We start from the raw sequence: 27,652 nt of genomic DNA, 5'->3' as shown, positions 1-27,652 counted from the left end.
ATGAACACCGTCCTTCATCCTGAACTCCGGGTGATAACGAAGCGTCACCTGCTCTGATACATTGTAACAAACCTCAATGGCTGAGGCTGAAGACCCCTCCTGATCCCCCAGCAGAGGGAGTGATACAATGTAAATCAGCAATACTGGTGAGAAGGGCTCAGAATCAAAGAAGCTGCTATTCACTGACAGCAAGAATTGTGAGGAAATAAAATATATGAGAATCGATTCCCACTGGAAGGCTTGCGAGGGTTAACAGCTGGTATAACTTCCCGCTACGCCTCATCTGCTCGCTCAGCCCCATCATCTTCACATCTCCCCTTTATCTTGTGCATCATCGCCCTCTCCCCGGAGCAGGGCCCCATCACTGTGACACTGAGGATCGCCCCCAGAGCGGCCGGATGACATTCTCTCCCATTCATTCCTAAGGTCCTGGAAATGCCACATTATTATTCATCAGCCGCACGTCCGTGGCTCTCAGCATCCACACCCCCGGCCTGTTCTCTAGACTATTCGCTCTGTCCAATATTCCTGCGAATATTCCCTGGATGCGACAGATAAAGCACTGACAGCGAAACTTTCTAGAAGTCAGGGACCTGGGATGCAGCGGTCACCATGAATTTGTTTATGTAGCGCCACGCTTTCGCACAGCTGCAGGAAATTATTCACAATGAAGCTGTCATCAGTGTGGGATGTGGCCAGAGGACGTTCATTTCTCTACCTTTCTGTAACTCTTTCAGTCTCTCTGTGTCTCTGTACAACCTGCTGGTGACACTCTGTGACACTCTCTAAGCTCAGTGGCCACTTCTCTGTCTTTCTGTGACTTTTCCAGTCTCTCTGTGTCTCTGTACAACCTGCTGGTGACACTCTGTGACACTCTAAGCTCAGTGGCCACTTCTCTGCCTTTCTGTGACTCTTCCAGTCTCTCTGTATCTCTGTACAACCTCCTGGTGACACTCTGTGACACTCTAAGCTCAGTGGCCACTTCTCTGTTATTCTGTGACTCTTCCAGTCTCTCTGTGTCTCTGTACAACCTGCTGGTGACACTCTGTGACACTCTAAGCTCAGTGGCCACTTCTCTGCCTTTCTGTGACTCTTCCAGTCTCTCTGTATCTCTGTACAACCTCCTGGTGACACTCTGTGACACTCTAAGCTCAGTGGCCACTTCTCTGTTATTCTGTGACTCTTCCAGTCTCTCTGTGTCTCTGTACAACCTGCTGGTGACACTCTGTGACACTCTAAGCTCAGTGGCCACTTCTCTGCCTTTCTGTGACTCTTCCAGTCTCTCTGTATCTCTGTACAACCTCCTGGTGACACTCTGTGACACTCTAAGCTCAGTGGCCACTTCTCTGTTATTCTGTGACTCTTCCAGTCTCTCTGTACAACCTGCTGGTGACACTCTGTGACACTCTCTAAGCTCAGTGGCCACTTCTCTGTCTTTCTGTGACTTTTCCAGTCTCTCTGTGTCTCTGTACAACCTGCTGGTGACACTAGGTGACACTCTAAGCTCAGTGGCCACTTCTCTGCCTTTCTGTGACTCTTCCAGTCTCTCTGTATCTCTGTACAACCTGCTGGTGACACTCTGTGACACTCTAAGCTCAGTGGCCACTTCTCTGTTATTCTGTGACTCTTCCAGTCTCTCTGTGTCTCTGTACAACCTGCTGGTGACACTCTGTGACACTCTAAGCTCAGTGGCCACTTCTCTGCCTTTCTGTGACTCTTCCAGTCTCTCTGTATCTCTGTACAACCTGCTGGTGACACTCTGTGACACTCTAAGCTCAGTGGCCACTTCTCTGTTATTCTGTGACTCTTCCAGTCTCTCTGTGTCTCTGTACAACCTGCTGGTGACACTTTGTAACACTCTCTAAGCTCAGTGGCCAGTTCTCTGTCTTTCTGTGACTTTTCCAGTCTCTCTGTACAACCTGCTGGTGACACTCTGTGACACTCTAAGCTCAGTGGCCACTTCTCTGTTATTCTGTGACTCTTCCAGTCTCTCTGTGTCTCTGTACAACCTGCTGGTGACACTTTGTAACACTCTCTAAGCTCAGTGGCCAGTTCTCTGCCTTTCTGTGACTTTTCCAGTCTCTCTGTACAACCTGCTGGTGACACTCTGTGACACTCTAAGCTCAGTGGCCACTTCTCTGTTATTCTGTGACTCTTCCAGTCTCTCTGTGTCTCTGTACAACGTGCTGGTGACACTCTGTGACACTCTAAGCTCAGTGGCCAGTTCTCTGCCTTTCTGTGACTCTTCCAGTCTCTCTGTGTCTCTGTACAACCTGCTGGTGACACTCTCTAAGCTCAGTGGCTACTTCCATCTGAGAACATCCTCTTGAAGCCTCACAATGGCGGCGCTGCTGATCAATTAGGTGTCATTTTGGTCTCATGATGTAGAATGTGAACAGTGTGATGAGGAGGAAGTTGTGTAAAAAGTCCCGAAACATTGAACGGTTGGACATGAGCATTAAAAAGACTAGAGAAGGTCACAGTAAGGTCATCTGTAGAGGTCAGAGGTCATTTTAGGGCCATCCTAAAAGTTCACCCGAAAGCCAAATATCCCGATCTTTTTGTTTGTAATGTATATGAGCCAAATCTTTGTGCTCACTTGATTTGTCACCCGGGGGTGGCGTTGCCTCGCTGAGTGCAGAGGTCGCAGTGGCATCCGGGACACGTGGGGCGAATGCTGTGGTACCAGTGACACGTGTGCCCAGTATCATGGCCAATAGTCACAGTGCCAACGCTGCCCATTTCTCATTGCCCGTGCGTCCGGCCGCCCTCACCTGTCCATAGAGGCGCTCCTCTAGCATATGAGGCCGCTGTGATTCCGGGTAGTGCCCCCCATGGCCAGTCCTCGTGCTTGTGTGGGTGGTCCTCGCTCAGGCCGAGGGGATGAGACCTCTGGGGGCCCCTCTGTGATCTAGACACCCCCGGCCAGCAGAAGCGGAAAACATCCCCTGCCCCTTCTTGTTACATTGTTATTATTTTTCATCCTTTGTTATGTTTTGCTAGGAAACCGCTCTGGAACTTTTGTCAGAAACCACATATTTTATTCTTTGTGAGCCGAAACGATAACACTGATTTCATTGTGAGCGGATTTATGATATTAGTGAGGAATGCGGCCCCTCCCCGGGGTGGTCCTCGGAGCGCGCTGCTTGTGGGTGCAGTAACTCATTGTTTTAAAAAGTTAGTCACAAGTTTGTTTCCTACAGAACTTTTCCTAATGGGAACCGGGTCCACCAATGATACCACGGATCCAACAAGAATTCGGTCATGGAAAGTCCATACAGGCGGGGGCAGAATACTCCGATATCCGGACGGGGGGCAGAACACTCCGATATCCGGACGGGGGGGGGGGCAGAGTACTCCCGATATCCAGACGGGGGGCAGAATACTCCCGATATCCAGACAGGGGGCAGAATACTCCGATATCCGGACGGGGGGCAGAACACTCCGATATCCGGACGGGGGGGGGGGCAGAGTACTCCGATATCAGGACAAGGGGCAGAACACTCCGGTATCCAGACGGGGGCAGAATACTCCAATATCCGGACGGGGGGCAGATTACTCCGGTATCCAGACGGGGGCAGAACACTCCGGTATCCAGACGGGGGAAGGGGAGCAGAATACTCCGGTATCCAGATGGGGGGGCAGAATACTCCACTATCCAGATGGGGGGGCAGAATACTTCACTATCCAGATGGGGGCAGAGTACTCCGATATCCAGATGGGGGCAGAATACTCCACTATCCAGATGGGGGCAGAATACTCCACTATCCAGATGGGGGCAGAATACTCCACTATCCAGATGGGGGCAGAGTACTCCGATATCCAGATGGGGGCAGAATACTCCACTATCCAGATGGGGGCAGAATACTCCACTATCCAGACGGGGGCAGAACACTCCGGTATCCAGACGGGGGAAGGGGAGCAGAATACTCCGGTATCCAGATAGGGGGGCAGAATACTCCACTATCCAGATGGGGGCAGAATACTCCACTATCCAGACGGGGGCAGAACACTCCGGTATCCAGACGGGGGAAGGGGAGCAGAATACTCCGGTATCCAGATAGGGGGGCAGAATACTCCACTATCCAGATGGGGGGGGGGCAGAATACTTCACTATCCAGATGGGGGCAGAATACTCCACTATCCAGATGGGGGCAGAATACTCCACTATCCAGATGGGGGCAGAATACTCCACTATCCAGATGGGGGCAGAATACTCCACTATCCAGATGGGGGCAGAATACTCCACTATCCAGATGGGGGGCAGAATACTCCGATATCCAGACGCGTTTCTGGGTCATTATCCCATTGAGCAGTGCTTACAACATTAAAGGGGTAGTCCACTTTGTAGGACGCCCGTCCTGCACCTGTCTCGCTGATGACGGCCGATCACAGACAAACTGCCAGCAAGTCCAGATTTGTTGGGACGGTCCTGGGAATAAGGTTGGTAAAGGAGAAAAACCATGCTTGCAAGTGGACATTTTAGGGAGTTCCCCGCCAGTCCTGTGAAAGGGCTTAAATATCCCAAATTGTGCATTGAAAATGTGGTTGTTATGCACAGGAGGTCCCACAACCAGGACCCCGGGCAATCAGGTGCAATCCTGGGATTTAGCAGGTGTCCATATAACGCACAGGTTATCCAGGTCCTATTTCGTGCCTCTGCACTCGGTAATGGGGGACCTCATCTATTATCCTTTTATTCCAATTTAAAGATAATCTAAAGAGGACAATTCCTTTAAGTTAAGCGCAGTATGTTCCTTGGTTACATTTGTTTTTGGGAGACAACGATCAGTATGGCCTCTATACCAATATGGCTGCCATGACTGTTCCATCGGGGGTTGTCATACAATGCTCCCCCAGACCCCATCCTCGGTCTTGTGCTGGGTCCCCACCTCCATGTAATCTGCACTGTTTACGCTGCATGCACAGGACATGGAGACCCCAGAACGTGGCATATGTGTGCGGGCGAGCGCTGGATGCCGGGATATGGGGCAGTTGTGACTTTTGTTCTGTCTTACAGGAGTGCAGACCCGCGACAAGACCCCGGACGAGATTATATCTGTCCCCCGCAGGAGGACGACCAGCGAGGGGCAATATGAGGAAAACGCGGCTGATCCCATCAGTCCCACCAAAGTGCGATCCCCTGTACGGTGCGTCTCACCAGAAGTCTTCAATACCATCGCAGCCAACCCAGGAGGGAGACCCAAAGAGGTAGAGACCCCCGACATTGCAGATTCAGTTAAACATCTAGGGGAATCTAAAGGGAAAAGCTGGAATATTTCTAGAAGATGTCAATTTTCTGACGTCATTTTCTGTGATTTGCAGCCTCATCTGCACAGCTACAAGGAGGCGTTTGAAGAAATGGATATCCAACCCTCTGCCACCAGCCCAACGGGCACAGGTACCCAGCACCGGGCACAGTGTGCAGTCACCTGTATACACCACCTGCCTCTGATATACATATACACTGTGGTAATGCTGACTGCAAGAGAAATGGGTATTGTCATTGTAAAGTAACGGATACAGGGTAGAGCGGATGCAGTGTAGAGCGGATGCAGTGTAGAGCGGATGCAGTGTAGAGCGGATGCAGTGTAGAGCTGATCCATTCTAGAGAAGATACAGTGTAGAGCGGATGCAGTGTAGAGCGGATGCAGTGTAGAGCTGATCCATTCTAGAGAAGATACAGTGTTGAGCGGATACAGTTTAGTGCGGATGCAGTGTAGAGCGGATGCAGTGTAGAGCGGATGCAGTGTAGAGCGGATGCAGTGTAGAGCGGATACAGTGTAGAGCGGATGCAGTGTAGAGTTGATCCATTCTAGAGAAGATACAGTGTAGAGCGGATGCAGTGTAGAGCGGATGCAGTGTAGAGCGGATGCAGTGTAGAGCGGATACAGTGTATAGTTGATCCATTCTAGAGAAGATACAGTGTAGAGCGGATGCAGTGTAGAGCGGATGCAGTGTAGAGCGGATGCAGTGTAGAGCGGATACAGTGTATAGTTGATCCATTCTAGAGAAGATACAGTGTAGTGCGGATGCAGTGTAGAGCGGATGCAGTGTAGAGCGGATGCAGTGTAGAGCGGATGCAGTGTACAGCGGATACAGTGTATAGTTGATCCATTCTAGAGAAGATACAGTGTAGAGCGGATGCAGTGTAGAGCGGATGCAGTGTAGAGCGGATGCAGTGTAGAGCGGATACAGTGTATAGTTGATCCATTCTAGAGAAGATACAGTGTAGTGCGGATACAATGTAGAGCGGATGCAGTGTAGAGCAGATACAGTGTATAGTTGATCCATTCTAGAGAAGATACAGTGTAGAGCGGATGCAGTGTAGAGCGGATGCAGTGTAGAGCGGATGCAGTGTAGAGCGGATGCAGTGTAGAGCGGATGCAGTGTAGAAGCGGATACAGTGTATAGTTGATCCATTCTAGAGAAGATACAGTGTAGAGCGGATGCAGTGTAGAGCGGATGCAGTGTAGAGCGGATGCAGTGTAGAGCGGATACAGTGTAGAGCGGATACAAAATAAAATAGATACAATATGGTGGATATATTGTAGGGCAGATACAGTGCGGGGGGGACGCAGTGCAGAGAGGGGTCGCAGTACAGAGAGGGGTCGCAGTGCAGAGGGGTCGCAGTGCAGAGGGGTCGCAGTGCAGAGGGGTCGCAGTGCAGAGGGGTCGTAGTGCAGGGGTCACAGTGCAGAGAGGTCGCAGTGCAGAGGGGTCGCAGTGCAGGGGGTGCAGTGCAGAGGGGTCGTAGTGCAGGGGTCGCAGTGCAGGGGGCGCAGTGCAGAGGGGTCGTAGTGCAGGGGTCGCAGTGCAGAGGGGTCGCAGTGCAGAGGGGTCGCAGTGCAGAGGGGTCGCAGTGCAGAGGGGTCGCAGTGCAGAGGGGTCGCAGTGCAGAGGGGTCGCAGTGCAGAGGGGTCGCAGTGCAGGGGGCGCAGTGCAGAGGGGTCGTAGTGCAGGGGGTGCAGAGGGGTCGCAGTGCAGGGGGCGCAGTGCAGAGGGGTCGCAGAGTAGAGTTGATACACTTCCTCAACAGACAAGTTCTAGAGGACACATATTAGAATTGATACATTGATTTGAGCCGGTTGCCATGGTATTCTGTGAGTTCCTTTGTTCTGCCCGGAATTCTCCTCTGTCCGCACAGAACGACTGTTCAAACCGAGTCCAGGCGCTCGTGCATCATGGCGGCCACACATTGAGTGCACTTTCCCCTCTGCTTGTTTTCCCTCCACTCTTCTTTGATTGACAGTTCTCCCTTGATAGAGCCAGGAAGGCTGGAGATGGATGGTGCAAGCTGCTCTCTAGTGTTTGGCTGCAGCGTGATGCACCGAGCGCCTGGCCTTGCTTTGCACGGTCTTTCTGTGCCGACACCGTCCCTTTAACCTCTCGGCTCCTGTTTTCATTTCCTCTGATCGCTGATTCCGGGACGCCTTTATTGCTCATCAGGGGCCAAGAATATGTTCTTGATTGCAGTGTGATAGCTCAGCAGCATTGTGTATCATCCCCGTCATCAGTAACACTGTATCCATGTGATGGAGATCCTCACCCAGTTCAGGAGGATTAACTAATTGATTGCTAATTTCCATCCGCTCCAGTACATGAGATTAGATGAAGCAGAGCCAGAGATGTGTGCCCTGCGGGTTTGGACCTTTCTTCCATCCCTTTTGCAGGGTTTTGCTTGCCCCTGTGTTGACTTTCTGCTGCACATACTCTCCATAGTGGGCGTCTCCATATTTCTGTCCCCACTAGTCTGAGACACAGGCAAGCTGCAGCTGCATCCCCCTCCTCCCTCTCCACTATTTTCTCCTGACTAAGGAAACATGGAGTGTGATGTAAAGGTAAAAAAGACCTTCAAAATATCACAATAATTACTGATTTGTGCAGAAGCAACAACAATGTAACAACTGCTGTGCTGGACGTGTATGCTTACTGGAGAGTGTAAATCTGAATTCTGTTCTCTACTGCTCCCCGTTATCAGCCATTATAGACTGATGTTACCGTTATCCGATAGTCCAGAGAATCCCTACTCCCATAATCAATAAGTGGGGATGATGGCGGCTGCTTCTCTATTGAGCAAATCCCAGGTGAATGTGGGATATAAAGCGGCTCCCGCTGATGGGATAATGCAGCCGGTGTTACGGTACCCTGCCTGGAAGGGTCCAGGTCCAGTGTGCCACCGCAGTCTGACCAGCAGAGGGCCTCACTGAGCAGCAGGAAAGTTTTTGCAGTTTTGAGAAGTTGATGTCCTCTATGAATGATATAAAGAAAGCGTCTCTTCATGTGTCAGCGACCCCATCAATCCGAGCACGGGATGAAGAGCATTGTACATGAAGAGACCGGACCGAGGGTGGGAAGGGGGCGACTTCTCCGAGCGGGGCCTGGAAACATTCCTCCGGCTGAAGAACAGTGTCATTGTGTCAGGAGCAGCAGAATGCCTGGAATTAGCCGCTTCTTCCATGGAACATCCATCTCCACAATAACGCTCCGCTCTGTTCTCCACAATTGGCCTATTAAGGGCAACGCCGCAACGGGGAAGAGTATACAAGTGTCCCCTGTCACACACCCGCTCCAAATATGCTGCAGTGTATTGTACCACATGCCGATGTAGCAGAGCTGAGTGCGTAAGGTGTAGCAGAGCTCAATGCATAAAACATAGCAGAGCTGAGAGCGCAAGATGTAGCAGAGCTCACTGTGTAAGAGGCAGCATAGCTGAGTGCATAAAACACAGAACTGAATCTGCAAGGTGTAGTAGAGCTCAGTGCATAAGAGGCAACACAGCTGAGTGCATATAACAGCATAGCTGAGTGTGCAAGATGTAGCAGAGTTCACTGTGTAAAATGCAGCAGTGCTCAGTGCATAAAATATAGCAGAGCTGAGTGCGCAAGATGTAGCATGGTTGCATAAGATGCAGAAGAGTGTATATAAATCACAGCAGAGCTGAGTGCGCAAGGTGTAGCAGGGCTCAATGCATAAGATGCAGAAGAGCTGAGTGCATAAGGTGTAGCAGAACTCACTGTGCAAGGTGTAGTGGAGCTTAGTGCATAAAACATAGCAGCTGAGTGCATAGAAGAACTGAATCCTCAAGGTCTAGCAGTGCTCAATGCATAAGAGGCAGCAGACCTGAGTGCATAAAACATAGCAGAGCTGAGTGTGTAAGGTGTAGCAGAGCTCAATGCATAAGAGGCAGCAGAGCTGAGTACATAAAACACAGCAGAGCTGAGAGCGCAAGATGTAGCAGAGCTCACTGTGTAAGAGGCAGCATAGCTGAGTGCATAAAACACAGAACTGAATCTGCAAGGTGTAGTAGAGCTCAATGCATAAGAGGCAACAGAGCTGAGTGCATATAACAGCATAGCTGAGTGTGCAAGATGTAGCAGAGTTCACTGTGTAAAATGCAGCAGTGCTCAGTGCATAAACCATAGCAGAGCTGAGTGCGCAAGATGTAGCATGGATGCATAAGATGCAGAAGAGTGTATATAAATCACAGCAGAGCTGAGTGCGCAAGGTGTAGCAGGGCTCAATGAATAAGATGCAGAAGAGCTGAGTGCATGAGGTGTAGCAGAACTCACTGTGCAAGGTGTAGTGGAGCTTAGTGCATAAAACATAGCAGAGCTGAGTACGCAAAATATACCAGAGCTCAATGTGTAAGATGCAGTAGAGTTGAGTGCACAAAAAGTAGCAGAGCTGAGGACTCAATGTGTAAGATGCAGCAGAGCAGAGTGTGCAAGGTGTAGCAGAGCTCAATGCGTAATGCAGTAGAGCAGAGCTCAATGCATAAGATGCAGCAATGCTAAGTGTGTATGATGTAGCAGAGCTCAGTACGTAAAATGTTTCTGAGTTGAGGACGTAAGATGTAGCAGAGCTGAGATTGCACAGCTGTACATCTCCTACTGATCCCCTCGATTTTCAGTTCTTGGACCACTATAAGGGCAGCACATGGCATTTCTGCTGTTGCAAACTGATAAATGGGCGAGCTGCTGGAGCCGGTGTCCTCACAGACGCAGCGTGTTATGTGCGAGCTGCTGGAGCCGGTGTCCTCACAAACGCGTTGTGTTATGAGCGAGCTGCTGGAGCCGGTGTCCTCACAAACGCGTCGTGTTATGGGCGAGCTGCTGGAGCCGGTGTCCTCACAGACGCGTTGTGTTATGGGGGAGCTGCTGGAGCCGGTGTCCTCACAGACGCGTCGTGTTATGGGCGAGCTGCTGGAGCCGGTGTCCTCACAGACGCGTTGTGTTATGGGCGAGCTGCTGGAGCCGGTGTCCTCACAGACGCGTTGTGTTATGGGGGAGCTGCTGGAGCCGGTGTCCTCACAGACGCGTCGTGTTATGGGGGAGCTGCTGGAGCCGGTGTCCTCACAGACGCAGCGTGTTATGGGGGAGCTGCTGGAGCCGGTGTCCTCACAGACGCAGCGTGTTATGGGCGAGCTGCTGGAGCCGGTGTCCTCACAAACTCATCGTGTTATGGGCGAGCTGCTGGAGCCAGTGTCCTCACAGACGCGTCGTGTTATGGGGGAGCTGCTGAAGCTGGTGTCCTCACAGACGCGTAGTGTTATGGGGGAGCTGCTGGAGCCGGTGTCCTCACAGACGCGTAGTGTTATGGGGGAGCTGCTGGAGCCGGTGTCCTCACAGACGCGTCGTGTTATGAGCGAGCTGCTGGAGCCGGTGTCCTCACAGACGCAGCGTGTTATGGGGGAGCTGCTGGAGCCGGTGTCCTCACAGACGCAGCGTGTTATGGGGGAGCTGCTGGAGCCGGTGTCCTCACAGACGCAGCGTGTTATGGGCGAGCTGCTGGAGCCGGTGTCCTCACAGACGCAGTGTGTTATGGGCGAGCTGCTGGAGCCGGTGTCCTCACAGACGCAGCGTGTTATGGGCGAGCTGCTGGAGCCGGTGTCCTCACAGACGCAGTGTGTTATGGGGGAGCTGCTGGAGCCGGTGTCCTCACAGACGCAGCGTGTTATGGGGGAGCTGCTGGAGCCGGTGTCCTCACAGACGCAGCGTGTTATGGGGGAGCTGCTGGAGCCGGTGTCCTCACAAACGCGTTGTGTTATGGGCGAGCTGCTGGAGCCGGTGTCCTCACAGACGCGTCGTGTTATGGGGGAGCTGCTGGAGCCGGTGTCCTCACACACGCAGCGTGTTATGGGGGAGCTGCTGGAGCCGGTGTCCTCACAGACGCAGCGTGTTATGGGCGAGCTGCTGGAGCCGGTGTCCTCACAGACGCAGCGTGTTATGGGCGAGCTGCTGGAGCCGGTGTCCTCACAGACGCAGTGTGTTATGGGCGAGCTGCTGGAGCCGGTGTCCTCACATACGCAGCGTGTTATGGGGGAGCTGCTGGAGCCGGTGTCCTCACAGATGCGTTGTGTTATGGGGGAGCTGCTGGAGCCGGTGTCCTCACAGACGCAGCGTGTTATGGGGGGAGCTGCTGGAGCCGGTGTCCTCACAGACACGTCATGTTATGGGGGAGCTGCTGGAGCCAGTGTCCTCACAGACGCAGCGTGTTATGGGGGAGCTGCTGGAGCCGGTATCCTCACAGACGCAGTGTGTTATGGGCGAGCTGCTGGAGCCGGTGTCCTCACAGACGCAGCGTGTTATGGGGGAGCTGCTGGAGCCGGTGTCCTCACAGACGCAGCGTGTTATGGGGGAGCTGCTGGAGCCGGTGTCCTCACAAACGCGTTGTGTTATGGGCGAGCTGCTGGAGCCGGTGTCCTCACAGACGCGTCGTGTTATGGGGGAGCTGCTGGAGCCGGTGTCCTCACACACGCAGCGTGTTATGGGGGAGCTGCTGGAGCCGGTGTCCTCACAGACGCAGCGTGTTATGGGCGAGCTGCTGGAGCCGGTGTCCTCACAGACGCAGCGTGTTATGGGCGAGCTGCTGGAGCCGGTGTCCTCACAGACGCAGTGTGTTATGGGCGAGCTGCTGGAGCCGGTGTCCTCACATACGCAGCGTGTTATGGGGGAGCTGCTGGAGCCGGTGTCCTCACAGATGCGTTGTGTTATGGGGGAGCTGCTGGAGCCGGTGTCCTCACAGACGCAGCGTGTTATGGGGGGAGCTGCTGGAGCCGGTGTCCTCACAGACACGTCATGTTATGGGGGAGCTGCTGGAGCCAGTGTCCTCACAGACGCAGCGTGTTATGGGGGAGCTGCTGGAGCCGGTATCCTCACAGACGCAGTGTGTTATGGGCGAGCTGCTGGAGCCGGTGTCCTCACAGACGCAGCGTGTTATGGGGGAGCTGCTGGAGCTGGTGTCCTCACAGACGCGTCGTGTTATGGGCGAGCTGCTGGAGCCGGTGTCCTCACAGACGCAGCGTGTTATGGGGGAGCTGCTAGAGCCGGTGTCCTCACAGACGCAGCGTGTTATGGGGGAGCTGCTGGAGCCGGTGTCCTCACAGACACAGCGTGTTATGGGCGAGCTGCGGGAGCCGGTGTCCTCACAGACGCGTCGTGTTATGGGCGAGCTGCTGGAGCCGGTGTCCTCACAGACGCAGTGTGTTATGGGGGAGCTGCTGGAGCCGGTATCCTCACAGACGCAGCGTGTTATGGGCGAGCTGCTGGAGCCGGTGTCCTCACAGACGCAGCGTGTTATGGGCGAGCTGCTGGAGCCGGTGTCCTCACAGACGCAGCGTGTTATGGGGGAGCTGCTGGAGCCGGTGTCCTCACAGACGCAGCGTGTTATGAGCGAGCTGCTGGAGCCGGTGTCCTCACAGACGCGTCGTGTTATGGGCGAGCTGCGGGAGCCGGTGTCCTCACAGACGCGTCGTGTTATGGGGGAGCTGCTGGAGCCGGTGTCCTCACAGACGCGTCGTGTTATGGGGGAGCTGCTGGAGCCGGTGTCCTCACAGACGCGTCGTGTTATGGGCGAGCTGCTGGAGCCGGTGTCCTCACAGACGCAGCGTGTTATGGGGGAGCTGCTGGAGCCGGTGTCCTCACAGACGCAGCGTGTTATGGGCGAGCTGCTGGAGCCGGTGTCCTCACAGACGCATCGTGTTATGGGGGAGCTGCTGGAGCCGGTGTCCTCACAGACGCAGCGTGTTATGGGCGAGCTGCTGGAGCCGGTGTCCTCACAGACGCAGCGTGTTATGGGCGAGCTGCTGGAGCCGGTGTCCTCACAGACGCATCGTGTTATGGGGGAGCTGCTGGAGCCGGTGTCCTCACAGACGCAGCGTGTTATGGGCGAGCTGCTGGAGCTGGTGTCCTCACAGACGCAGCGTGTTACGGCCGATCCTCGGGACACATACAATGCATCATTCTTTATCTTAATCTCACAGTTGGGATTTCAGGCAGACAGAATAATGGCAATTCCTCACCTAATCTCGTCCTTGTTTTGTTGTGTATTTTGTACATTTATGGACTTTTCTGACCTGATTCTGTATTTTCCGCAGTCGCTCGTTCTCCACCGGGTTTGGCCAAGACGCCTCTGTCAGCGCTGGGATTAAAGCCTCACAACCCCGCAGACATCCTGCTGCAGCAATCCGGAGGTGAGTGGCGCTAAATGCCGAGAACATCCAGGAAAAAGGGCATTGTAGTCACTGTCACTACTTCTCTGTAAACCTTCACACTGTACTGTGTAACCTCACTCATTTATTTACTGGCAGAGCCACGATCCTTCCAGATTATTAATGTGTAAGTTTAATTCAGACTAAAAGATACATGACATCACTTACCTTCAGAGCTGCACTCACTATTCTGCTGGTGCAGTCACTGTGTACATACATTACATTACTGATCCTGAGTTACCTCCTGTATTATACTCCAGAGCTGCACTCACTATTCTGCTGGTGCAGTCACTGTGTACATACATTACATTACTGATCCTGAGTTACCTCCTCTATTATACTCCAGAGCTGCACTCACTATTCTGCTGGTGCAGTCACTGTGTACATTCATTACATTACTGATCCTGAGTTACCTCCTGTATTATACTCCAGAGCTGCACTCACTATCCTGCTGGTGCAGTCACTGTATATATACATTACTGATCCTGAGTTTCCTCCTGTATTATACTCCAGAGCTGCACTCACTATTCTGCTGGTGCAGTCACTGTGTACATACATTACATTACTGATCCTGAGTTACCTCCTGTATTATACTCCAGAGCTGCACTCACTATCCTGCTGGTGCAGTCACTGTATATATGCATTACTGATCCTGAGTTTCCTCCTGTATTATACTCCAGAGCTGCACTCACTATTCTGCTGGTGCAGTCACTGTGTACATACATTACATTACTGATCCTGAGTTACCTCCTGTATTATACTCCAGAGCTGCACTCACTATTCTGCTGGTGCAGTCACTATGTACATACAGGATGTAACTCAGGATCAGTAATGTAATGAATGTACAGAGTGACTGCACCAGCAGAATAGTGAGTGCAGCTCTGGAGGATAATACAGGAGGTAACTCAGGATCAGTATTGTAATGTATGTATACAGTGACTGCACCAGCAGAATAGTGAGTGCAGCTCTGGAGTATAATATAGGAGGTAACTCAGGATCTGTAATGTATGTACACAGTGACTGCACCAGCAGAATAGTGAGTGCAGCTCTGGAGTATAATACAGGATGTAACTCAGGATCAGTAATGTATTATACTCCAGAGCTGCACTCACTATTCTGCTGGTGCAGTCACTGTGTACATACATTACATTACTGATCCTGAGCTAGCTCCTGTATTATACTCCAGAGCTGCACTCACTATCCTGCTGGTGCAGTCACTGTGTACATACATTACATTACTGATCCTGAGTTACCTCCTGTATTATACTCCAGAGCTGCACTCACTATCCTGCTGGTGCAGTCACTGTGTACATACATTACATTACTGATCCTGAGTTACCTCCTATATTATACTCCAGAGCTGCGCTCACTTTTCTGCAGGTTTCAGGTCTCTTTCATCCGTCCCCTCTCGTCCTGGTGGTTATCTGATGTATATATTTCTGGCTGCCCCTCTCCTGCATTATTTAGGCTGGAGCGGTGCCCGTCAGCAATGATGGCGCCCACAGGAGACCCCGCGCCGCTCTCACACTTCAGGTTGTACTTGTGTTGAGCCTCTTTGTGGTCATTAGGTTTCTGTACGATGTGATCTATAGGGTAGGGGCCAGCACTATAGTCTGAGCTGCAGCTAATCCGGACCTCTGTGCCCCAGAGCAGCAGTCCTATCCATTGTCACACATGATGGACGCCAGCTTTGTGCCATGGAAAGTCTGATCCGTGTCCTGGAATCCCGGAGTTCGGCCATTTAATGCTTTCACTGTAGTGAAGTCGACCATCTGTACATCAAGAGACCCTGGAAAATCCAGGGGGGGGCTGCGTGTTATCAGACGCTCTGACCGTACAGCCCCCTCTAACTCCCCAGGGACAATATCCAGGGCGCGTTTCAGTCCAGGCACAATCCAGCACATTCTGCTGATTTAAATGGGAATCCAGGACAAGACTGTGATCTGTGCTGGAACCAAGGACCCCAAATCCTCTGCTCCCCCAATGGCAGTGGTCACCTGTGAGGCCTCAGCTGCTGCAGAACTTCACCTTCCACGCGGTGACCCTGTGACTATGCACGCGGTGACCCTGTGACTTTGCACGCGGTGACCCTGTGACTTTGCACGCGGTGACCCTGTGACTATGCACGCGGTGACCCTGTGACTATGCACGCGGTGACCCTCTGACTATGCACTCGGTGACCCTCTGACTATGCACTCGGTGACCCTCTGACTATGCACGCGGTGACCCTCTGACTATGCACGCAGTGACCCTCTGACTATGCATACGGTGACCCTCTGACTATGCATGCGGTGACCCTCTGACTATGCACGCAGTGACCCTCTGACTATGCATACGGTGACCCTCTGACTATGCATACGGTGACCCTCTGACTATGCATGCGGTGACCCTCTGACTATGCACGCAGTGACCCTCTGACTATGCATACGGTGACCCTCTGACTATGCATGCAGTGACCCTCTGACTATGCACGCGGTGACCCTCTGACTATGGACGCGGTGACCCCCTGATTATCCACGCGGTGACAGCCCCAACTATGCACGCGGTGACCCCCTGACTATGCACGCGGTGACCCCCTGACTATGCACTCGGTGACCCTCTGACTATGCACTCGGTGACCCTCTGACTATGCACTCGGTGACCCTCTGACTATGCACTCGGTGACCCTCTGACTATGCACTCGGTGACCCTCTGACTATGCACTCGGTGACCCTCTGACTATGCACTCGGTGACCCTCTGACTATGCACGCGGTGACCCTCTGACTATGGACGCGGTGACCCCCTGATTATCCACGCGGTGACAGCCCCAACTATGCACGCGGTGACCCCCTGACTATGCACGCGGTGACCCCCTGACTATGCACGCGGTGACCCCCTGACTATGCACTCGGTGACCCTCTGACTATGCACTCGGTTACCCTCTGTTTATGCACTCGGTGACCCTCTGACTATGCACTCGGTGACCCTCTGACTATGCACGCGGTGACCCTCTGACTATGGACGCGGTGACCCCCTGATTATCCACGCGGTGACAGCCCCAACTATGCACGCGGTGACCCCCTGACTATGCACGCGGTGACCCCCTGACTATGCATGCGGTGACCCCCTGACTATGCACTCGGTGACCCCCTGACTATGCACTCGGTTACCCTCTGTTTATGCACTCGGTGACCCTCTGACTATGCACTCGGTGACCCTCTGACTATGCACGCGGTGACCCTCTGACTATGCACTCGGTGACCCTCTGACTATGCACTCGGTGACCCCCTGACTATGCATGCGGTGACCCTCTGACTATGCACGCGGTGACCCGCTTACTATGGATGCGGTGACCCCCTGATTATGGACGCGGTGACTCCCCGACTATGCACGCGGTTACCCCCCCGACTATGCACACGGTTACCCCCCCGATTATGGACGCGGTGACCCCCATGACTATGCACTTGGTGACCCCCTGACTATGCACGTCCCCCCTCAGCCACCACTTTTCTTATCTTTTGCCTTTTCCCTTCTCTTCTACATTACTATCTTGTAACCCTTCATCATCCAGAGATGGAAACGTTCATTGATGGGTATGAGGAAGGTAAGTGCCCCGTTGGGTCGCAGGCGTCATTAACCCCTGAGTGGCTGCCCATGGTCCATCTATAACTGGCTTCATTGCTTGGTGGTTCATTCCCGCCTGATACATTGTTTCCTTTTTCATGTTTGTGCATGTTACTGACAAAATGTATCATCTCCATGAGGAAGGTTAAAAATATAATCAGAGGGCGAATGTCTTAATAAAAATGTAATTATCGCCCTCTTAAAGGGCCAGCGCCATTAGAATACATAAACCTCCATCCATGTATAGTGAAATATTCTGCACCTTTGTAACAGAATGTTTTTGAATTGAGATATTCTGGTTCCCAGCAAGAGACATAAACCTGTGCCAACCTAGTCCAGCTCCCACAGCTGAGGGATTGTTACAATGTATCAGGACAGAAAATCCTCCGGGAGCTAAACAAATCTCTCTTCTGTCTTATAGCAGAGGTGACTTTGATCAGAAACTCATTATAAGTCAACGAGATGTCGGGATCTGACCATGACGGCCCCATCGAGGTGCACAGTCTTTTATAAAGTTCCCCCACTAGTAACATTTTAACAGTTTTTCTCTCATAATTTTAGCCCACAAAATACTGCAATACAAAACTAAGATAATACCGCCATTTAGTGCCAAGATAATACCGCCTTTTAGTGCTAAGATAATACCGCCATTTAGTGCCAAGATAATACCGCCTTTTAGTGCCAAGATAATACCGCCTTTTAGTGCCAAGATAATACCGCCTTTTAGTGCCAAGATAATACCGCCATTCTCTGCAATAATAATAATTCATTCTTACAATGCAAAGAAATTCCCTCCATATAGTCAGGATAATACGTCCATGTAGTGCTAAGATAATACCGCCATATATAGGCCTCAAATTGGTACCATGTAAAAAAACAAATCCTTCTCTCTTAAAGAGCCCACATTATAAACATAATACCGTAATATAATACAGTCTGACACTGGGAGGATTCGAGTTCCCGGATAGCGGAGCCACGAGTGCAGATCCAGTGATCCACCCCTGTATCTGCTGCTATCATTGCATCATATTGGAAGATGAGTCTTTCCTGATCTGATACATTGTAACAAACCTTCAGCTGTGCACTAAATAATATTTTGCATTGAAATAATTATAAAACTCACTTCTATGTAAGATTTTGTTCTGCACCCCCCTCCCCCATGTCTCTTGTGTGAACCTCTGGTGGGTACTGGTGGTCCGCAGCTTTCACAGTCTCTTCATTTTACATATTGTCCCCAGATAAGTAGACTTCAATGGATGGAATAATTTAGGAATAAAACATCCTAATTAGATAAGAAGAAACTATTGAGAAAGTCTCGGCGCCCCCCTACTCAACCCTCCGCATAATCTGCGAGTTACCGACCCTGACCCCTACAAGATGCCCAACATGAACCTGAACCTTTTTATTATTTAAGTCCAAATTGGACGATTGACCCCCGGTGCCACCCAGACGACAGCAGGCGGGGGGCGAGCCCGGCCCCTGGTGTCACCCATTGTGTAAGGGGGGCAGCACTTCTGAGGTTGTAGATACAGAGGATGGGGGAGGGGAGATCTGGGGGCCACAGTGATGATGGAAAGAAAAAGCCCCCCTCTCGCACGATCCCCTGCACACCCGTCATTGGAGATAGAAGCCCCCCTCTCCCATGATCCCCTGCACACCCGTCATTGGAGATAGAAGCCCCCCTCTCCCATGATCCCCTGCACACCCGTCATTGGAGATAGAAGCCCCCCTCTCCCATGATCCCCTGCACACCCGTCATTGGAGATAGAAGCCCCCTCTCCCATGATCCTCTGCACACCCGTCATTGGAGATAGAAGCCCCCCTCTCCCACGATCCCCTGCACACCCGTCATTGGAGATAGAAGCCCCCCTCTCCAATGATCCCCTGTACACCTGTCATTGGAGAGAAAAGCCCCCCTCTCCCATGATCCCCTGCACACCCGTCATTGGAGATAGAAGCCCCCCTCTCCCATGATCCCCTGCACACCCGTCATTGGAGAGAAGCCCCCCTCTCCCATGATCCCCTGCACACCCGTCATTGGAGATAGAAGCCCCCCTCTCCCATGATCCTCTGCACACCCACCATTGGAGAGAGAAGCCCCCCTCTCCCATGATCCCCTGCACACCCGTCATTGGGGATAGAAGCCCCCCTCTACCATGATCCCCTGCACACCCGTCATTGGAGATAGAAGCCCCCCTCTCCCACGATCCCCTGCACACCCGTCATTGGAGATAGAAGCCCCCCTCTCCCATGATCCCCTGCACACCCGTCATTGGAGATAGAAGCCCCCCTCTCCCACGATCCCCTGCACACCCGTCATTGGAGATAGAAGCCCCCCTCTCCCATGATCCCCTGCACACCCGTCATTGGAAAGAGAAGCCCCCCTCTCCCACGATCCCCTGCACACCCGTCATTGGAGATAGAAGCCCCCCTCTCCCATGATCCCCTGCACACCCGTCATTGGAAAGAGAAGCCCCCCTCTCCCATGATCCCCTGCACACTCGTCATTGGAGATAGAAGCCCCCTCTCCCATAATCCTCTGCACACCCGTCATTGGAGATAGAAGCCCCCCTCTCCCATGATCCTCTGCACACCCGTCATTGGAGATAGAAGCCCCCCTCTCCCATGATCCTCTGCACACCCGTCATTGGAGATAGAAGCCCCCCTCTCCCATGATCCCCTGCACACCCGTCATTGGAGATAGAAGCCCCCCTCTCCCATGATCCTCTGCACACCCGCCATTGGAGATAGAAGCCCCCCTCTCCCATGATCCTCTGCACACCCGCCATTGGAGATAGAAGCCCCCCTCTCCCATGATCCTCTGCACACCCGCCATTGGAAAGAGAAGCCCCCCTCTCCCACGATCCCCTGCACACCCGTCATTGGAGATAGAAGCCCCCCTCTCCCATGATCCTCTGCACACCCGTCATTGGAGATAGAAGCCCCCCTCTCCCACAATCCCCTGCACACCCGTCATTGGAGATAGAAGCCCCCCTCTCCCATGATCCCCTGCACACCCGTCATTGGAGATAGAAGCCCCCCTCTCCCACGATCCCCTGCACACCCGTCATTGGAGATAGAAGCCCCCCTCTCCCATGATCCCCTGCACACCCGTCATTGGAGATAGAAGCCCCCCTCTCCCACGATCCCCTGCACACCCGTCATTGGAGAGAGAAGCCCCCTCTCCCATGATCCCCTGCACACCCGTCATTGGAGATAGAAGCCCCCCTCTCCCATGATCCCCTGCACACCCGTCATTGGAGATAGAAGCCCCCCTCTCCCATAATCCTCTGCACACCCGTCATTGGAGATAGAAGCCCCCTCTCCCATGATCCCCTGCACACCCGTCATTGGAGATAGAAGCCCCCTCTCCCATAATCCTCTGCACACCCGTCATTGGAGATAGAAGCCCCCCTCTCCCATGATCCCCTGCACACCCGTCATTGGAGGGAGAAGCCTCCGTCCCCGTGACCCCCGATAATAGGGCAGTACTTGGGGGGTCGTCACCTTCTCTCTATTTTGCATTTCAGATCCTGAGTAGGAAATTATTGACCCCCTAATTACGAGACCCTGATTATGAGACCCCTGAAGTTAGGACGCCCCCGGCTCTGCTACATCCAAACCATTGAGTGCCCTCTTATAGTGCAGATTCGGAGGCTTGTAGCGGGCCCCGGTGTGCAGTGACGGCAGCGTGCCAGGCGGGGGCGCCACCCCTGATTGGGATGAATCTAGGCCACAGTGAAAGCCGCGCGCTGGAGCGTGAACGGGACCAACACTGGGATAAAAGCAGAATTAACTATTCATGCAGCGATCGCGGGTCCCTCATGTGCTTTGTCCGTGTGAGAAAATCCTGCACAAGAGACGCTGAAATCAATTAACCTATTGTTAATTCCTTGGGAAATGTCATCGGAGCCGGCGACAGCCGCTGCCATCCGGGGCTCTGCATACTGCCATCCGGGGCTCCGCATACTGCCAATTATTCATCACATTGTCCCAGAAGGTCGGGGGCTGGGGGATACTTTATTATGGGATTGCACTATAAGCGATTGCCTGCGATATCGCTCTGAATGTGGGGAAAATAGAATTTCTAATTAAGAGCATCACCTCTGAAAATGACGAGCCCACCCCCATCTACACAGGAAGACCCCAGCGTGCCTGGAAATGCCCCCGCTTCATTAACCTGCGCCTGCCTGTGCCCTCGTCCTTAGAGAACGTCTGCAGCTTTGTAATATACTGTATATTTCGGGTTCTTCATCTTCTCAGGAGCTCTGCTTGCTGTCAGTGCAGGGAAATAATTTTTGTTACATTCAGTAGCTTTAAATCCATCTCTTCCGGTGCTTTTTACAGCTGAGGGTTTGTTGCAGTGTATCAGGGCTAGTAACCATTGATAAGTGCTCGGGTTTATGGCTGTCCATCACACTGAGGGGGTATATACGGCGCAGTGACTCTGCCATAGAAGGGTCCACGTACCCCTGATAATGGGGGAGCAGGTCCAGGCAATCCTCTGCAAGCTTTACACAGATACAGCACAAAGCTCATTAGTGATACATTGTAACAAACTCCAGCTGTGTGAGCACAAACATATCAAGAAGGATTTCGGCCTCTGCAGGTAAAAAGTGTCTCCATTGGCAGCAAGCAGAGCTCTTGAAGCTGTTGATAATCAGTGTTAGTTGATAATAAGTGGCTGCTCGGGCCGCGGTCACATTGATGGCTGCACTCTCGCTGCTCGCTGGGTTTTCGTTCATTGACTGCTTGCAGAGTTGGATGTTCTTCTTCGCGGAGTCATTGACGTGTTGTTCTGTTTTCTGCAGAGCCCCGGAGTTACGTGGAGTCTGTGGCGAGGACGGCTGCTCCCCAATCACCCGGGGCACCGCAGGCCTACCAGGCGGACACCCTGACGAGGAATGGAGTGTACCCCATTCCCTTCACCGCTCCGAGCCCCATCTCTACGAGCAGCCCCATACACAGCACTGACGGGTAAGGGCAGATCCCCATAGATGTGGCGAGCTCATGACTCCCATGGTGGTGGATGGAGAGAGCCGGGGACATGAGCGGCCGCCCCCCGAGTCGTTCTTGGGCACCTCACTTATTGCTGATCTCCCAGGCCATAAATAGTGTGCAGCATTTCCATCAGTTGTTAGCGGTGTCCACATGGGGGCAGTAGAGCAGCACTCACCTTCTCCTCCTCCTCCTCCTCCGCAGGGTGTCTGTAAGGAGCTGCCCGTCAGCAGAAGGCAGCGTCCACGTGTCCAGTCCGGCTCAGCCGTCTGTAGACTCCAGCTTCAGGTCCACCAGTCTGTCTCAGCCGTCGCCACAAAGCAGTTACCAGAACACATCGCCCACTCACCCTGCCATGACGCCCCTCGCCGGGACCCCCCTCAGCTCCTACGAGGGCTACTCCTACAGCCCAAATAATGCTGTCTTGCAGACAGATGGATTTTCTGGAATGCCAATGGGCGCACTGGCCGGGCACGTGGTTCACGGCAGCCCACAACCTCTACACAGAACAGTGGGCACAAACACGGTGGGCACAAACACGCCGCCCAGCCCGGGCTTCGTACGGAGGGTGGTGACCCCAACGCTGTCCAATGCATCTGGAAGTCCAAGCTTGAGCAGACACCCTCTTGCAGCACATGGCAGCGTGACCGCAGCCCCGGGCAGTCCTAGCTTGGTTCGGCACCAGGTTGTGATGACGGGGAGCGCCCCAGTGACACCCGGGAGCCCCAGTATGGAGCGGCATGCCATGTATGGGTTCTCCACCCCCGAGGAACGCCGGCCAACGCTGTCACGACAAAGCAGTGCAGGATACCAGGCTCCATCCACGCCTAGCTTCCCCGTGTCTCCTGCCTATTACCAAAGCATTGGCAGTCCATCATCATCTTCACCAGACTCCACCCTGTACCGGCAGGAAAGCCCCGTACCACAGCCATCACTGCCCGAAAAACGCAGGATGTCATCAGGAGACCGGTCCAACAGCTTGCCCAACTACTCCACCCTGAATGGGAAGACGTCTTCACCCTTGTCGAGCGGCATGTCCAGCCCCAGTGGGGGCAGCACCATGACATTTACCCACACGTTACCAGACTTCTCCAAGTTCTCCATGCCAGGTAATCTACACTCTGCGGAGATGCTCCACTCTGGGTGTGCTATCTTTTGGAGGTGATCTAGGCTGTCGGGGATCTAGGCTGTCGGGGATCTAGGCTGTCGGGGATCTAGGCTGTCGGAAATCTAGGCTGCCAGAGATCTAGTCTGTTGGAAATCTAGTCTGGTGGAGATCTAGTCTGGTGGAGATCTAGTCTGGCGGAGATCTAGTCTGGCGGAGATCTAGTCTGGCGGAGATCTAGTCTGGCGGAGATCTAGTCTGGCGGAGATCTAGTCTGGCGGAGATCTAGTCTGCCGGGGATCTAGTCTGCCGGGGATCTTGGCTGGCGGGGATCTTGGCTGGCGGGGATCTTGGCTGGCGGGGATCTAGTCTGGCGGGGATCTAGTCTGGCGGGGATCTAGTCTGGCGGGGATCTAGTCTGGCGGGGATCTAGTCTGGCGGGGATCTAGTCTGGCGGGGATCTAGTCTGGCGGGGATCTTGGCTACCGGGGATCTAGGCTACCGGGGATCTAGGCTACCGGGGATCTAGGCTACCGGAGATCTTTGCTGGTGTCCACTAGAGGATGCTGTGTATACAGCAGTGAATGTTTCCTACGGATCTCAGAAGTAAACCTTGCACGTCGCCCTCTAGTGGCAGTGGCGAGCAGCTGAGTTTCCTATCACATATAAGACATTTTTACATTTTTTATTTCAGAGGGAAGTCCAGAAATACGAGCAAATGTCAAATTTGTCCAAGACACATCCAAGTATTGGTACAAGCCTGAGATCTCCAGAGATCAAGGTGAGTGTAGTCTAGAATGGATTCCTTGTGATAAGAGATCACACAAGGATCCCATCTCCTAATCTTGTCTGAACTCTTCTATCATCCAGCAATCACTTTACTAAAGGAGCGAGAGCCGGGCGCCTTCATCATTCGGGACAGCCACTCGTTCAGAGGGGCCTATGGACTTGCCATGAAAGTTGCGACCCCTCCTCCCACCCCGGCCCAGCCAAGCAAGAAAGGTGATTAATCCTCCTGCAGAAATGTAGCATCTCCTATTAATATCGCCCAATGTTATACTAAGGGACTATTGCTCTGCCCTAGGAGATGCCACTAATGAGCTGGTGAGACATTTCCTGATAGAGACCAGTCCCAGAGGAGTCAAGTTAAAGGGATGTCCTAATGAGCCATATTTTGGTAAGAGACAACAAGTAAAAGATAATAAAAGTGTAAAATCTTATTACTGATTACATAGATATTTACTCTGCAAATGAAGCTCAGTCAGTTGCATTCCTAATCCTGTACTGATCCTGAGTTACCTCCTGTATTCTACTCCAGAGCTGCACTCACTATTCTGCTGGTGCAGTCACTATGTACATACATTACATTACTGATCCTGAGTTACCTCCTGTATTCTACTCCAGAGCTGCACTCACTATTCTGCTGGTGCAGTCACTATGTACATACATTACATTACTGATTCTGAGTTACCTCCTGTATTATACTCCAGAGCTGCGCTCATTATTCTGCTGGTGCAGTTATTATGTACATACATTACATTACTGATCCTGAGTTACCTCCTGTATTATACTCCAGAGCTGCACTCACTATTCTGCTGGTGCAATCACTGTGTACATATATTACATTACTGATCCTGAATTACCTCCTGTATTATACTCCAGAGCTGCACTCACTATTCTGCTGGTGCAGTCACTGTGTACATACATTACATTACTGATTCTGACTTGCATCCTGTATCATACTCCAGAGCTGCACTCACTATTCTGTGGTTTCAGTGGTGTAATCCTCCTGTATTCCCTTCTTGATCAGTGTCTGCACAGTTCTCTCTCTTCTATATTCTGGTTGTGTCGTCCTTTGCTCGTCTGTCTCCTCCGGGTAACCTTGTCCTCTCCTTGCAGGCTGCCTCTCCGCCCTGGTGTACCAGCACTCCATCACGCCCCTGGCACTGCCATGCAAGCTGGTCATTCCCACCCGAGGTAAGGGTCACCGGCAGCTCAGCCGGCAGAATGACTGCAATGCTCCGTGTGTTTGCAGCTTCAGTTTGGACTGTTACATTGTAGTGATCGTATCTGTATTCTCCTGAATTGCTGTATACACTGTATACACTGTATACGGCATGCACATGGTATATAGATTAGGCTTGTCTGATGTGTGGGCGTCTGTTGCTCTCATTGATTCCTATGGACGGTGCCACCTCTTGGATTCTTTCTTCATCACTTTTCACTTGTTCCTTCTTGTTCTTTCTCGTTAGATCCTTCTGATGAGACCAGAGAAACCGCTTCACCCACCAACACCAGTGACCTGCTGAAACAAGGGGCAGGTGAGGGGCCGACACCGGGGTCTATGGTTTAATATTTACTAATGGTCACTGGATCCCAGCCCTGGACGAGGATCCCAAGGAGCGTTACGCTTTATTTCACGATTGATAATGATCCTGACCATTACTAACGCCGTCCTCTTCCCGCAGCCTGCAACGTCTTGTTTGTTAATTCAATCGACATGGAATCACTCACAGGACCGCAAGCCATTGCCAAAACCATTGCCGAGACCCTGTCCGCGGACCCCCAACCCAATGCAACTATCGTCCACTTTAAAGTCTCCGCTCAAGGGATCACCCTGACCGACAATCAGAGAAAGTAAGAAACGCGCATCTATGGAACGCAAAGAAGAGACTGTATTGTAAACGTTTATCTAATTCTTAAATTTGTGTATTTTGGCCTAAAAGTTAATTTATCAAATAGTATTCCTAAATATTCTCCACCATTGTTTTTCTATAGCCTGTATATAGCCTGTATATAGCCTGTATATGTATATAGCCTGTATATAGCCTGTATGTAGCCTGTATGTAGCCTGTATGTAGCCTGTATATAGCCTGTATGTAGCCTGTATGTAGCCTGTATGTAGCCTGTATGTAGCCTGTATGTAGCCTGTATATAGCCTGTATGTAGCCTGTATATAGCCTGTATGTAGCCTGTATGTAGCCTGTATGTAGCCTGTATGTAGCCTGTATGTAGCCTGTATGTAGCCTGTATGTAGCCTGTATGTAGCCTGTATATAGCCTGTATGTAGCCTGTATGTAGCCTGTATGTAGCCTGTATATAGCCTGTATGTAGCCTGTATGTAGCCTGTATGTAGCCTGTATATAGCCTGTATGTAGCCTGTATATAGCCTGTATGTAGCCTGTATGTAGCCTGTATGTAGCCTGTATATAGCCTGTATATAGCCTGTATATAGCCTGTATGTAGCCTGTATGTAGCCTGTATGTAGCCTGTATGTAGCCTGTATGTAGCCTGTATGTAGCCTGTATATAGCCTGTATATAGCCTGTATATAGCCGGTCTGTCGAAAGGCGAACTGAGAATCCATCAGGGACATGAGACACCTTTTATCCATCATTTACTGAACTCCGCTCAGATTTATGATTAGAAACATTAAATATAAATATATAAAGAATAAATAACAAGTAAAAGCCAAATACATATTCCTTTAAAACTCAATGGCAAAAATGATTTTTATATAGTTATTATAGCGCCATTTATTCCTTTATTCCATGGCACTATATTTTCTATTTTTCATAGAAAATTTTTCACGGTCACTATAATTTGCTTCACTGTAAAGAATATAACCATAATACTGCCCCTATGTATAAGAATATAACTACTATAATACTGCTCCTATTTACAAGAATATAACTACTATAATACTGCTCCTATGTACAAGAATATAACTACTATAATACTGCACCCTATGTATAAGAATATAACTACTACAATACTGCCCCCTATGTAGAAGAATATAACTACTATAATACTGCTCCTATGTACAAGAATATAACTACTATAATACTACCCCCTATGTACAAGAATATAACTACTATAATACTGCCCCCTATGTACAAGAATATAACTACTATAATACTGCCCCTATGTACAAGAATATAACTACTATAATACTGCCCCCTATGTACAGGAATATAACTACTATAATACTGCCTCTATGTACAAGAATATAGCTACTATAATACTGTCCCTATGTACAAGAATATAACTACTATAATACTGCCTCTATGCACAAGAATATAACTACTATAATACTGCTCCTATGTACAAGAATATAACTACTATAATACTGCCCCTATGTACAAGAATATAACTACTATAATACTGCCCCTATGTGCAAGAATATAACTATTATAATACTGCCCCTATGTACAAGAATGTAACTACTATAATACTGCCCCTATATACAAGAATATAACTACTATAATACTGCCCCTATGTACAAGAATATAACTACTATAATACTGCCCCTATGTACAAGAATATAACTACTATAATACTGCCCCTATGTACAAGAATATAACTTCTATAATACTGCCCCCTATGTACAAGAATATAACTACTATAATACTGTTCCTATGTACAGAAATATAACTGCTATAATACTGCCCCTA

The 27,652-nt window shown here is 51.4% G+C and overlaps 1 protein-coding gene across 13 annotated transcripts in view; it reads left to right on the top strand.

Moving 5' to 3' along the window:
* The window catches only part of TNS1 (tensin 1), a 483,060-nt gene that overhangs the window by 443,876 nt on the left and 11,532 nt on the right, over nucleotides 1-27,652 (top strand). For 8 of the 13 annotated variants that reach the window (XM_075317053.1, XM_075317047.1, XM_075317054.1 and 5 more), the window contains 12 exons: nucleotides 5,021-5,211; nucleotides 5,326-5,401; nucleotides 13,379-13,474; nucleotides 17,044-17,076; nucleotides 21,908-22,073; nucleotides 22,299-23,203; nucleotides 23,894-23,980; nucleotides 24,070-24,201; nucleotides 24,284-24,376; nucleotides 25,099-25,176; nucleotides 25,452-25,520; nucleotides 25,668-25,836. In XM_075317053.1, coding sequence (XP_075173168.1) covers nucleotides 5,021-5,211; nucleotides 5,326-5,401; nucleotides 13,379-13,474; nucleotides 17,044-17,076; nucleotides 21,908-22,073; nucleotides 22,299-23,203; nucleotides 23,894-23,980; nucleotides 24,070-24,201; nucleotides 24,284-24,376; nucleotides 25,099-25,176; nucleotides 25,452-25,520; nucleotides 25,668-25,836 — 2,095 coding nt within the window. The remainder of the gene's footprint in view (nucleotides 1-5,020; nucleotides 5,212-5,325; nucleotides 5,402-13,378; nucleotides 13,475-17,043; nucleotides 17,077-21,907; nucleotides 22,074-22,298; nucleotides 23,204-23,893; nucleotides 23,981-24,069; nucleotides 24,202-24,283; nucleotides 24,377-25,098; nucleotides 25,177-25,451; nucleotides 25,521-25,667; nucleotides 25,837-27,652) is intronic. The other 5 variants (XM_075317057.1, XM_075317056.1, XM_075317051.1 and 2 more) reach the window with 2 other exon arrangements.

The sequence above is a fragment of the Anomaloglossus baeobatrachus genome, chromosome 7, assembly GCF_048569485.1.
Source record: "Anomaloglossus baeobatrachus isolate aAnoBae1 chromosome 7, aAnoBae1.hap1, whole genome shotgun sequence".
In the NCBI taxonomy this organism is placed as follows: Eukaryota; Metazoa; Chordata; class Amphibia; order Anura; family Aromobatidae; genus Anomaloglossus; species Anomaloglossus baeobatrachus.
The sequence above is the reverse complement of the archived record's forward strand: the minus strand, read 5'-3'. Positions and strand labels throughout refer to the sequence as shown.